Genomic DNA, 11870 nt, shown 5'->3' with positions numbered 1-11870 from the left:
CTCGTCCTCGAGCAAAATAAGAAGAGAAGTAGGGAATAGTAGAAGAAGGAAGAAATAGATGGAGAAGAGAGGGGGAAGAGGCTTCGTCCGTGTGTGTGGGAAAGGGAAGAAGAATGTAGTGTAGAATGTAGAGTGTGAGAGAGATGAGAGGGATGTGGGTGGGGGTTGGTGGGAGTTATGATGGGTTTAGGGAAGTGTGTGTATTGGGAAGAGAGAAATTGGGGTGTGGGTTCAAGGTATAGAGAGGTGAGAGAGAGAGAGAGAGTGGGGTAGGTGGAGATCTTGTGGGGAACACTGGTCCTAAGAGGCTAGGAAATTCGAATTTTCTGCCCCTTGTGGGCGTTGAATGCCCAGCCTTGCTCGCTTCTACTCCCCATGGGGCGTTTGAATGCACATGGACTACCTTCCTGGCATTGAACACCCTTGCTACCTCCAGGGTGGCGTTCAACGCCAAGTCTCTACCCCTTGTAGGGTGTTGGACGGCCATGATGCCCCCTGGGTGGTGTTCAACGCCAGCTAGGGGTCTTTCCAAGGTGTTCTGCTCGTCCTCTTCCGATGTACTTGTCTCTATTCTAAGTACTGTACATGATCACAAACATTAAAAAGCAAAGAAAACAACTATGAAAATAACTTAATATACTCAAATAGAAATAAACTTAAGGAAAAACAGAAATACTCTATTCATGGTTGGGTTGCCTCCCAACAAGCGCTTCTTTACCGTCACTAGCTTGATGGACAACTCCTTTATGGGGATGGATAGGGGCTCAGAATTTTGCCCGTTACAGTGAACTTCCTTCCTGTGCTCTCATGGATGAGCTCGACATGTTCTAGAAACAGGATCCTGTTCACAGTGTGTGGGATGACTGGACTGTCAGTGAAGACCACTCTCATTCCAGGCGAGAGGTCCTCGGTGGGGTTTCTTTCCTTTCCAGCCTTTAGGCACTTTCTTCTTACTGCCGTCCTTCTCAGAGCTTGATGATGGTTGCCCCACACCAAACTTATAGTTGGTGTCTGGGGGCTCTGTTATGCTCTATACTGAGAGAAGTGGTGGAAGCACTAAGTGCTTGTCAATTGTGCCTTCTCCAACTGATGGAGAGTGAGATTTATGAACCTTGAACACAAGACAGTCCTCATTCAGTTGTAGGACTAGTTCTCCTCTTTCTACATCAATCATGGCTCTTCTAGTGGCAAGGAATGGCCTTCCAAGGATGATGGACTCATCCTTGTCCTCCCAGTGTCAAGAATTACAAAAATAGCAGAGAGAGAAAGGTCTTCAACATTCACTAGGACATCCTTCACCATGCCATATGCCTTTTTCAGTGGCCTGTCTGCCATCTCCAATGAAATTTTGGCAGCTTGCACCTCTAGAATTTCCAACCTCTTCATTATAGAGAGAGGCATGAGATTGATGCTTGACCCAAGATCACACAAGGCCTTCTGAAAAGTGATTGTACCTATGATACAGGGAATCAAGAAGCTTCTAGGGTCTGGCCTTTTCTGAGGCAGCTTCCTCTGAACCAGGGCACTGCACTCTTGGGTAAGTACTGGGGGTTCTTCTTTCAATGCCTCTGTTCCACAGAATTTTGCATTCAGCTTCATGAGAATTTCCAAGTACCGAGCAACTTGCTCTTCTCTAGTTTTCTCTTCCTTATCAGAGGAGGAGTATTCTTCAGACTCTATAATCTGCAACAGGGCATTCAGGGGAACCTCTATGGTCTCCTCATGAGCTCTGATTTCCTTCAGTTCTTCAATAGGAGAGTCCTTAGTGGCCGTTGAACGCTTATCCTCTCCCATTGTGGCATTCAACGCCACAACTTTCTCCTCCTTGGGTGTTGAACGCCCAGCTATTCCCTTGTTGGCATTCAACGCCAAAAGCTCCTCTTCAGATTCGGCCTCAGCTCCTACAGTGAGGGCTTTGTACTCTTCTTTTGGGTTTACTTCAGTGTTACTTGGAAGAGTGTTAGAGGGGATCTCAGGGATCCTCTTACTCAGCTGACCAATCTATACCTCCAAATTTCTGATGGAGGACCTAGTCCCTATCATGAAACTATGAGTGGTCTTAGATAGATCGAAGACTATAGTTGCTAAGTCAGAGAGGCTCTACTTAGAAGTCTCCATCTGTTGCTGAGAAGGTGGGAATGGTCTATTATTAAACCTATTCTGGTTTCTTCTACCTTGATTGTTAGTGAAGCCTTGTTGAGGCTTCTGTTGATCCCTCCATGAAAAGTTGGGATGATTCCTCCATGATGCATTATAGGTGTTCCCATAAAGCTCATTATTGGGATTCCCTGAGGGATTTCCCATATAGTTAACCTCTTCCATCATGGGTTGATCTGGATCATAGGCTTCTCCTTCATAGGATACCTCTTGAGTGTTGCCAGCTGCAGCTTGCAATTCAATTAGATGTTAAGAGATCATGTTGACCTGTTGGGTCAAGATCTTGTTATGAGCCAATATGGCATTCAAAGTGTCAACCTCCAGGATTCCTCTTTTCTGAGCTATACCCCATTGTTCACAGGGTTCTTCTCAGAAGTGTACATAAATTGGTTATTTGCAACCATGTCAATGAGTTCTTGTACCTCTTCAGGCATTTTCTTTAAGTGGAGTGATCCACCAGCAGAGTGGTCCAATGCCATCTTCGACATTTCAGAAAGACCATCATAGAAGATATCTAGCATGGTCCAGTCTGAAATCATGTTAGGAGGGCACCTTCTGATCAGTTGCTTATACCTCCCCCAAGCTTCATAAAGGGATTCACCCTCTTTCTGTCTGAATGTTTGAACTTCCATCCTAAGCTTGCTCAACTTTTGAGGTGGAAAGAACTTGGTCAAAAATGCATTGACCACCTTCTCCCAAGAGTCTAGGCTTTCCTTGGGCTGAGAATCCAGCCATAACCTAGCTCTATCCCTTACAGCAAAGGGAAAAAGCATCAGCTTGTAAATCTTTGGATCTACTCTATTAGTCTTGACAGTATCACAGATCTGCAAGAAATCAGAGATGAATCTGTTAGAATCTTTCTGTGGAAGTCCATGAAACTGGCAGTTCTGTTGAAATAGAGTGACCAATTGAGGCTTCAGCTCAGTTATTTGCACCAATGGCAGGTATAGAGATGCTCCGTCCATAGAAGTCAGAAGTGGGTGCAGTAAAGTCACCTAGGACCTTCCTTGCATCTCCTCTGTCATTGGGATTGGCTGCCATGTCTGTATTCTCAGCTTCTTGTTCGAAAAGCTCTGTGAGGTTTCCTCCGGAGTGTTGTGCTCTAGCTTGTTGTAGCCGCCTCCTTAGAGTCCTTTTAGGTTCAGGGTCAGGATCAAAGAGGGGTTCTTTATCTCTGTTCCTGCTCATAAACAAGAAAAAGAAAACCAAGAAAGAGAAAGAATGGGAGTTTCTATGTTAGAGTATAGAGAACTCCCTGTGAGATATCTGAAGAAGAATAAGAATAAATGTAGAAGATGAGATAGAATTCAAAAATAGAGAGGGAAGGATAGATGAACTTTTCGAAAAAGAAGAGAGAGAAAGAGGTTAGGATTTTTTTAAAAGTAGAAAGAGAAAGTAGTTAGAAAGTTTTGAAAAAGAGGAAAGAGAAAGGAGAAAAAAAGATAAAACAAGTAACTAATTAACTAATAAGATTTGAAAACAAAATAAAAGATTTGATTTTGAAATTGAAAGGAGAAAGTTTAAAAGAAGATTTTGAAATTTAAAAGTTGAAAGAGAGAGTCAAACAAGAAAAGATAAGAGTTGAAGTTAAGTTTTGAAATTCGGATTTTGAAAATTTTGAATTTTAAAATTTTGAAATTTGAATTTTGAATTTTGAATTTTGAATTTTGAATTTTAAAATTTTGAAAATTGAATTTGAAATTTAAAAAAACAAGCAACAAACTAACTAACAAGATTTAAAAAGAATAAAAGATTTGATTTTGAAAATTTGAAATTTCAATTTAAACCAAGATAAGATAAGATTTTAAAAATTTTCAAAATTAAACTTTAAAAAGGAAAAAGGTAGTAAAGATTTAAAAAGATAGGAATTTAAAATTTAAAATTTTAAAAGAAGATAAGATAGGAAGGTTTAAAGTAAAAAGATATGATAAAGGTTTGAAAAAGATTTGAAAAAATAAGATTTAAAATTAAAAATTTAAACTTTACTAACAAGAAAATATCAAACTTAAAATTTTTAAATCAAGATAAGAAAAGATAGCAAGATTTTTGAAATATTAAACAAAGATAAAAGAAATATTTTTTTTTGGATTTTCGAATTTTAAAGAAAAAGAAAAAACAACTATGAGACACCAAACTTAAAAATTTAAGATCAAATGACACTAATTTTTGAAAATTAAAGGCAAAACAACTAAAAGACACCAAACTTAAAATTTTTAAAATCAAACAAGAAAAATTACTAAGAACAATTTGAATATCAAGAAAGGAAAATAAGAACACTTTCGAAAATTTAAAGAAAAAGATCAAAACAGACGGGATACCAAACTTAAAAACTAATACAATACTCAAACAAAAGACAAAGATTACTAAAGAAAAGAAAAGGTTTTGAAAGATTTTTGAAAAAGAAAACAAAAGACACAAACAAAAGAGCAAATAAACCATAAAGAATACCTAATCTAAGCAACAAGATAGTCTGGTAGTTTATCAATCTCGAACAATCCTTGGTGCGCAGAATTGAACTCCGCACAACTGACCCAGTAAGTGCACCGCGTCGTCCAAGTAATACCTCAGGTGAATGAGGGTCGAATCCCACGGAGATTGTCAGATTGTGCAAGCAATGGCTATCTTGTAAATCTTAGTCAGGCGATTAGAAAAGATGGTTGTTTGTTTGAAAGCATAAATGAAATAGTAAAGAACGAAATACCAGATTGATATGAAAACAGTGATAAAGATTCAGTTAAGGCTTCGGAGATGTTTTTTCTTTCCGGATTAACTTTTCTTACGGTCTACTTCAATAACGAATGATTCATTCAATGGTAGCCGTAAGTGACTAACTCATGTCCTCTCATCAAGTTAATCTCTTCTAAACCACAATAGTCCACCATATCCGAGTAACTCATGTCCTCTCATCAACTTGACTCATGGCTTCTCACTGTAGCCGAAGATGAAGCTCTAAGCAATCCACTCCCCTTCGCGATCCTACTCAAAACGCCACAGACAAGGTCGGATCTTCCGGATCAAAGAGTGCTGCTTTTCTGACTCTAGCCTTAGCGCCACAGAGACCTCAGTTACCCACGGTCAACGGAATTTTATGTCACATATCCAAAGTTGCCCAGGTACTCTTTTGGAATCCGTAATGCATTCTCTAGTTTTAGTTCAATGCTATCCGGGTCAGGACTTGCACGGAACCCATGTAGAACAAGGATGAATGTCATGGTTCACCCCCAATTCATTGAGATTGAAGAATGAAAATGCATAAGAGAATAAAATCAGACATGATGAAATAGAAACAGTAATATTATTAATCCATGAGAATTAGCAGTGCTCCTAACCCTAACTTAGGAGGTTTAGTTTCTCATAGCTTACAAAAAATAGTAATGTAATTCGAAAATAGTGTGGAAGATCTATCCTAACATGCATGATCTTCTCCTTTAAATACTAATCTAATAACTAGAGATTACAAAAATAAGATAAACTAGACTCTTGGTGCGAAAATCCACTTCTTGGACCCACTTGGTGAGTGTTTGGGCTGAGCTTTGGGTGAATCCACGTGCTTAGACTCCTCTTGGGGCGTTGGACGCCAGGCTTACTCCCTTTTGGGCGTCCAAACGCCATCTTGGTCCTTTTGGGGCGTCTAAGTGCCAGGCAGGGGGTCAGATGGGCGTTCAACGCCTATTTTGGGCCATCCTTTACACAGATTAGTATGAACCATTATATATTACTGGAAAGCCCTAGATATTAGCTCTCTAACGCCATTGAGAGCGCATCATTTGGACTTCTGTAGCTCCATATATGCTCGTTTGAATGCATGGAGGTTAGAATCTGACAGCATTTGCAATCCTTTCTCTATCTCTGAATCAGGCTTTTTTAAAACTTGCCAGAATCACCCAAAAATCACCTAAAAACATAGAAAAAACCAAAAAACTGAAAGTAGCATCCAAGAAGTAATTTTTGCACTAAAACCTACTAAAACTTCATAAAAAACTTAACAAAACATAACCAAAAACACTAATAAAATAGTACTAAAAGGCGTATAAAATATCCGCTTATCAGATACAAGTGAGTAATGAGATTCATTTGGAGAGTTTCAATACGTTTGAATATGAAAATGAGAGTGTTCTAGCAACTCTAACTACACAAGCTCTATGTGCCACTCCCTCTGTTACTGATACTTCACCTTCCAAAGGTAAAAATGAAAAGCAAGTAATAAAAATTCATCAAAACTTAAAGAAATTTCTGCAACAATGAAAGAAATTGCACAAACTATTATCACTACAAGACTTCATGTTTGGAAGATTTCTAAATTATTTGAAGCAATTCGTAACTTCGGTGTACAAGATGATAAACTTTTTGAAGATGTTGAGTAGCTTGTTGAGTATCCTACTTTTGTTGATGTCTTCTTTGGATGTCCAGAAGAGTTGTGCTTAGGATGGTTGCGTAATAAGTTGGGCTAGTTTTATGCCTAATAGTTTCACAAAGTTCATGTGATTTTTAAAGTAGATTTTGAGTGATATTTTGTATTTTTTATTTTGACAAACAAATACTTATGTTACATGAATTTACTTTTGTTAAATTTTGAATTAAAATATTTGTGAGTTGTTAGTAGATAACTTAGTTTTTTTGTGTCAATGACTTTACTAATTGTAGACTCTTGGTTTTAGTCTTCTACGCACTTTATAAGGATGAAAAATAATATTTTTTATTTTTTCAAAAGAGGTAAACAAAGTTTATCAGCTGCAGGTAAAGAAGCGGAATAGTTAAAAAAAATTGTTATATGATATAAAGTTGTGGCCACAGCAGACAGCAACTATTTCAGTCTTCTGTAATAGTGAATCAATCAAGTCTCGAACATATAATAATATTTATAACATAAAGTCTAGACATATGAGTTTGAGACATGAGTTTGTGAGACAACTAATAGATGATGGTGTAATTGCCATCACTTATGTAAGATCTCAAGAAATTTAGCAGACCCTTTGACTAAAGATTTGTCAACGGATAAATTCAAAAAGACTACTACTAAAATGGGATTAAAACTTATTGTTGTTAAATGATGGGAATCTAACCTTATTCTAGTAGACCACTAGTTTTAATGTTTAATGGATAATAACAAGTTATTTAACAATTAGAGCATTAAGGTATATGATTTAGTGCTATTTACAATAAGGTGAGTTAAAACTCTTAATGGAATGATAATATTATTTATCAAAAGATTCCACCTATATAATGAATATAGGAGTCGGTGGAAACTCAGGTGCAGTCGACTTCATGTGAAGTTGATAGCTGAGAGCCGTTAGATAAAAATTTAGTCAAATTAATCAAACTATTTAACGGTTCTCAGCTATCAACTTTACATAAAATTGACTGCACTTGAATTTCCACCATAGGAGTCACTATGCCAAATTAACTATATAGCTACACTTATTTTGTGACTTTTATTTTAAGCGTCTCTATTTAATAATATTGTGACACTTATGGGGTTAATCTTATAACCGTCATTATTCTACTTTAGCCTACATCTCTTATCCTCCTCCGTTTATACATCTACTGTAAACTTCTATTCCTTCCACAGCCATTTGAAGATGAGAAGAGAAGCGAAGCGAAGAGAAGAGAAGAGAAAGTAACGCCACAGCCTTCACTAGTTCGCATTCACTGGTCGCCCACCGTTCGCCAGTCGCTGTTACCGTCGCTCGCCGGTTGCCGGTCGCCGTTCACCGGTCGCCGTTCACCGGTCGCCGTTCACCGGTCGCCGTTCGCTGTCCCCGCGCCGTTCCTTCCCTTCCTCTCTTTTAGGAGTGCGAACCCTAATCCCCCTTCCAGCGACTTTTTCTTCTCTTCAAACTCAACACCGATAGTGAGTATTTGAATGTTCTACTTTTTTCTCCTGCAATTTTTCTATTTTTGCTTAGCGTTTGTTGTACTGAAGGTTGTTGCAATTGTTTGTTTGGTGCTCTATTTTGCTGCAATTTATCATAATGATTATATGCTCATATTGATATTTTCAGTTTTTACTTTGAAATCTCTTGTTTCTTTTTAATTTTACTAGCACTCAACATGTTCGATGAAATGCTTTAACTAGATTTCTTTGAATGCTTCTGTAAGTTATATATCATGATTGCAACAGTGAATTATTATTGTAAGGTTCTTGGAGCATGCTTTTCTTTTCTTGTTCTTCTTAACTAATGGATTTCTAGCATGGTTTAATTACATCTTCATTAGCTTTTGCCCTCAATTTTCAAGCAATTGAGAAAGTACAGCATTTCATGAGTTCTAGCATGGTTTAATTTCTTGTTCTTTACGAGTTGTTTCCTGTATATTTTTGTTTATTTCCAATATAGGGCATTAATGCCATAATCTTCCTTGCAGATTTGGAATCTTGGTTCTCCAGACCCTAATTCTACCTTGGATGCTCAAACCTTACAGGTGGTGACAAACCTTACCTAATAACTGGATCTGATGATCACACTGCAAAGGTTTGCTTTCTGTTTTCCATTTTCTTTACACTTTGCTAAGATTTGTTTGCCTTTTATGTATATATGGATTGGAATGATTACATGGATAAAACCTATGAAACAGGTATGGGAGACTAAAAGTTGTGTCTAGACTTTGGAGGGTCACACACACAATGTATCTGCTGTATGCTTTCATCCTGAGCTCCCTATAATTATTACTGGTTCTGAGAATGATACACTACGAATATGGCACTCCACAACGTATAGGTAATTGGAGATTCATAGAATACTAAGTTCTAAGCTTATCTTCAATTTGCTTGGTTCCTTATGGCCTTTCGGCCAATTGTCATCAATGGCTTGTGGAACTTGAATAATTTAACTAACCTTGACTTTTGATCTTAGGTAATGAGGGCTTATAACACTTTTTTCTCCCCTAGAAAGAATGATATTTTGTCTCACGTTTCTTCTTAACCTTTCCTCTTATGCTGTTTTTGTTAAAAGATTATACTCTATAGAGAATTCTTTTTCATGACAATGATGCCTGGATTTGAGATTCACCAGAGTGGAATGGATTTCATCTGATTCTTCTAATTTAAGCATTATAAAACAACATTGTTTCCATCCGAAATATAAATTTAATAAATCTAAAAATTATCTACCTATGAAAATTTACCTCAATAAAATCCTTGTTTGACAAGGAGCTAAGTGCTTGTAATGCTTTGACATGGGCACTATATTTTTAAAGATTGCCTGATTTGGGTTCCCAAAATAAAATTTGTATTAATTTTGCTATCTTTGAAGTGAAATAATTATTCTCCAGGGAAATTTGATTGTAGTGAGAATTATGTTTTCTTTCAAGAAAAGAAGAGTATCCGGCCAACATTTTCAGCTGAACGAATATTTGGTGGCACTGTACTGGCAATGTGCTCAAATGATTTCATTTGCTTTTACAATTGGGCTGAATGCAGGTTGATTCGTCGGATTGATGTTAATGTGAAAGTAAGTGCTTTCATGAGGTGATGTGTAGTTTTCTGTTTTTTGCTATGTAAGTCGTCGTTAATCTTTTAAAATATTTATTGTGCCAGAACCTCTATTGGGCTGATAGTGGTGATTGCAAGTGACACATCATTCTACATCTTGAAGTACAACGTGAGGATTCTAATTAACTTGATCCTTTTATCTACAGTTGATTTTATCCGAACACACAAAAAAGGGGGGGAAATTTTATTGGGTTGCAATTTGCTTAGTGAGGCACAATAAAAATTTTAACTTCCACTTTTGCAGCGTGATGTTGTTGCATCATATCTTGACAGTAAAACGGCCGTTGATGAGCAAGGTGTTGAAGATGCCTTTGAGCTCCTCCATGAAATGAATGAGCGTGTGAGAACAGGGATCTGGGTTGGGGATTGTTTTATCTATAACTATTCTTCTTGGAGGCTTAACTATTGTGTTAGTGGAGAGGTATTGCCAATTTCTCCTATTTGGTTCAATTTGAAAGAACTTCTAATTCTCATGTTTATTGAACTCCTTGTTATCACCTCTACGTCTTGATAAGTTTATTCGTTGCGGAGAAAAGGATTTATTTTACTACTTGCCTCAGTTAAGGCTTCTTGATAAATACCATTATGAACTTAGGTGACTACAATGTCTCATTTGGACCGTCCTATGTACTTGTTGGGATATCTTGCCAGCCAAAGTAAGGTTTACTTGATAGACAAAGAGTTCAAGTAAGTGCAGTCTTTGTATCATTTGATATCACATATTACGCTAATAGTGTAGTGCAGTGCTTGATTATATTTCTGTTCTTGATGGTTTCAATTTAATGGGATACACGCTACTTTTGAGCTTGATTGAGTACAGGACTCTTGTGATGCGTGGTGACTTGGATAGGGCCAATGAAGTTCTACCATCCATTCCTAAAGAGCATCACAACAGGTACTAGCTCATTAATAGCACATCACTTCTTGCCCACTTTGTTATGGTATTCTTAACACTGAATTATTGTTATTGTTATTGCTTGATGTTCTTTCATGATACAAGTGTATAGTCTCATATTTTGCAGTTTTACCCCTCTTCTTAATGTAGAGGGCGTATTGTTCTACTTTCTAAATTAGGAATTCAGTTCTAAAGCTTGGTTCTAAGATGTCATATATGTGTCCTAGTTAAAATTATATACATGTTTTTATGGTAGTGTGGCTTGATTCCTGGAATCACGAGGCATGATAAAGGATGCTCTTGAAGTAGCTACTGACCCTGACTATAGGTTCGATCTAGCCATGTAGCTTGGGAGATTAGAGGTTGCAAAGGTAAGTTAAAAAAATTTCATGTGCCTGAAAGGAGATAGCCTTTGACTTATAAAAGTTTTATAATGTAACTTACTGATTACTTTCTTGTTTCACTTTAAATTATGAGAACTACTCATCCTTTTTTCTGCTCTTCGATCAGAGCATTGGCACGGAAGTGCAGAGTGAGTCTAAATGGAAGCAGTTGGGAGAATTAGCCATGTCTACTGAAAAGGTTTTTTTCTTTATAGATGCTGATCATAGTAGGATTTTAAATATTTATTGTTATCGTCACTGTCAGTAATGATCTAGGGGGTTTGATGTTGATCATTCTTCTTAACTAATGGATTTCTAGCATGGTTTAATTTCATCTTTATTAGCATGTTTATTTACTGCATTTCATGAATTCTCATAAAATTGTTATTAGCAATTTTCTCCAAATGCATTCTAATCATTGCATTATCTCATTTGCAGAGGACAAGAGTTGCTTGTGAAGCAATTTTTGAAGTTGGCTACTATTGAGGTTGAAGGTGAAACGAAGTTGCAGAGAGAAGTTGCAGAGAAAAGTTGAGGATTAAGTTATAAGTACAATTGTTAGCTTTATATGTTTGGATTAAGTTGGGATTTTTTTAATTTACATTTTATGGATTATGATTATGTAAAAGTTGTAGAATTCAACTTTTGAAATATATTGTTTCTATTTTGTAAAACTTGTGCGATTGAGTTTAAATTTGTTGAAATATAAGGCCATTTATTATTTTGTTGGTACACATATAAATTATTATTTATGTCTTTGTCCCTTTTAGCTACCCCATGGCAACATCACCTTAAGGAACCATCACTATTTATTGTGTTTATTTTTTATATTAACTAATAATAATAACAAACTATTTAAATTTTAATAAATACATATTTATACATTTTGATTTAGCTTTTTAAATAATAAAAAACAATTTCATTCTGTTAAAAATAAATTATTATT

General features: G+C 36.6%; 1 protein-coding gene and 1 pseudogene across 1 annotated transcript; one reads left to right on the top strand and one right to left on the bottom strand.

Annotated features, from left to right (window-relative positions):
* LOC107640381 lies at nt 1171-1794 on the bottom strand. Its single transcript, XM_016343905.1, has one exon. It carries the CDS (start codon nt 1792-1794, stop codon nt 1171-1173), a length of 624 nt encoding a protein of 207 aa, XP_016199391.1.
* LOC107643348 lies at nt 7634-11638 on the top strand (annotated as a pseudogene).

Source organism: Arachis ipaensis, chromosome B05 (genome assembly GCF_000816755.2).
Source record: "Arachis ipaensis cultivar K30076 chromosome B05, Araip1.1, whole genome shotgun sequence".
Lineage (NCBI taxonomy): Eukaryota > Viridiplantae > Streptophyta > Magnoliopsida > Fabales > Fabaceae > Arachis > Arachis ipaensis.
Note: the sequence above shows the minus strand (reverse complement) of the source record. Positions and strands in the feature narration are given on the sequence as shown.